This window comes from Gavialis gangeticus, unplaced genomic scaffold, assembly GCF_001723915.1.
Source record: "Gavialis gangeticus isolate Ggan-Ray unplaced genomic scaffold, GavGan_comp1, whole genome shotgun sequence".
Taxonomy (NCBI): Eukaryota; Metazoa; Chordata; order Crocodylia; family Gavialidae; genus Gavialis; species Gavialis gangeticus.
Genome location: NW_017729032.1, coordinates 56,917,711 through 56,919,219, shown reverse-complemented (window position 1 = coordinate 56,919,219; position 1,509 = coordinate 56,917,711). Strand labels below are relative to the sequence as shown.

The following is a 1,509-nucleotide window of genomic DNA, read 5'->3' as shown; positions in this document are numbered from 1 at the left end:
GGCCTCGTCGTCCTCCTCCTCACCCTCCCCGGCCCCTGCCAGCGGCAGGGAGTCCGTCAGCCCCTGCCCGTGGCCTCGCCCGGCGCCGGGCATCCGGCTGTGCGATGGCACCGTGCCAGCAGCGCCCGAGCCTTCGGCCCACGCTGGTGAGTGCGGGCATGGGGTAGAGGGCTGGGGGCAACTGGTATTGAGCTGGTCCCTGCAGAGGTTAGAGGAGCAAGACGTCGCCCTGCAGCCCCCCTAGACCCGGGCCCTGGGGTCCCTGTGCGCTCTCCCTCCAACTCCGGCCTCCTCTTCACAGACCCTCCCCGTGCCCCCACCCAGCCCTGCACTGCCCCCAAGGATGTCCCGGTGGTGGCCCCCCCTCGGCGAGTCCGGACCAAGAGGCCGTCGGCTGGGCAGACTCTCGGCAGCAACAGTGACCTGGTGGGTGCCCCTGCCCCACGCATGGCATGAGCAGTGGCGGGGGCCCGAGTCCCGTGGTCTGGTTAATGAGCCAGCTGCGGCCCCAGGCAAAGGCAGGAGAGGCTGGAGGCTCCGTATTGGGGGTTACTGGTTCGATCCCAACTGGGGGCCCCAGCAGCGTGCTGGCGTTAGGGAGCAGGGCCCAGCAGGTGGGGTCACATCAGGGATCCTTGGATCATCTCAGTGGGCTGATGGGCACTCAGGGCCTCTCCCCTGGCAGGCTCCGGAGGGGGAAACTGAGGCACGCAGTGGGTGATGCTAGACCAGCCCAGCAGAACCGGGGATCTGGGTCCGCTCCGGGTGCTCTCCTTGCCCGGGGTGGGGCCAGCCCCCCATGCCCACCCTCCATGCACATGTCTTGCAGTCCCGCTCCCTGAGCCCGTCCCCACTGTGGAGCTGTGGCCCGTCTCACTCCGCGCCAGCCAGCCTGGGCGAGAGGGGCTTCTTCACGGCCATGCAGCCTGCCCTCGGTACGTACGGGGCTGGGGGGATGTGGTCCCTGCGTGGCGGGGGGTCATGTCGGCCTGAGCAGGGTCAGGGGGCGCGTGGCTGAGATCTGATCAGCACCCCTGCTCCACCCCAGGGCTTTCCCGCGGCCCCAGCCCTGTGGTGCTGGGCTCCCAGGACGCGCTGCCCGTGGCCACTGCCTTCACCGAGTACATCCATGCCTACTTCAAGGGTCGGGACCCCGACAGGTAAGAGGCAGGTGGGTGCCATTGGGCAGCCCCCAAGCCTTGGGCAGCGCCAGGGGGCTGCAGGCGCGGCGTGGCCCCGGCAGACACGGACTCCTCTCGCCTGCAGCTGCCTGGTGAAGGTCACGGGGGAGCTCACCATGTCCTTCCCCGCCGGGATCGTCCGCGTCTTCAGCGGGAACCTGGCGCCACCCGTGCTCAGCTTCCGTCTGCTGCGCACGGCCCCTATCGAGCAGTTCCTGCCCAACGCCGAGATGCTTTACAGGTATCCGGGGGCCGGGAGGCTGTGGGGGGGGGGGGCAAGGGGGGGTCCAGGGGGGGCCCCTGGGCCTGGCTGACCCTCCCCTGCCGG

The 1,509-nt window shown here is 70.2% G+C and overlaps 1 protein-coding gene across 1 annotated transcript in view; it reads left to right on the top strand.

The window, feature by feature from the left end:
• The window catches only part of LOC109302238 (F-BAR domain only protein 1-like), a 29,089-nt gene that overhangs the window by 25,566 nt on the left and 2,014 nt on the right, over positions 1-1,509 (top strand). Inside the window, exons 17-21 of the mRNA XM_019523800.1 lie at positions 2-146; positions 302-426; positions 830-935; positions 1,049-1,160; positions 1,267-1,422. Coding sequence (XP_019379345.1) covers positions 2-146; positions 302-426; positions 830-935; positions 1,049-1,160; positions 1,267-1,422 — 644 coding nt within the window. The remainder of the gene's footprint in view (position 1; positions 147-301; positions 427-829; positions 936-1,048; positions 1,161-1,266; positions 1,423-1,509) is intronic.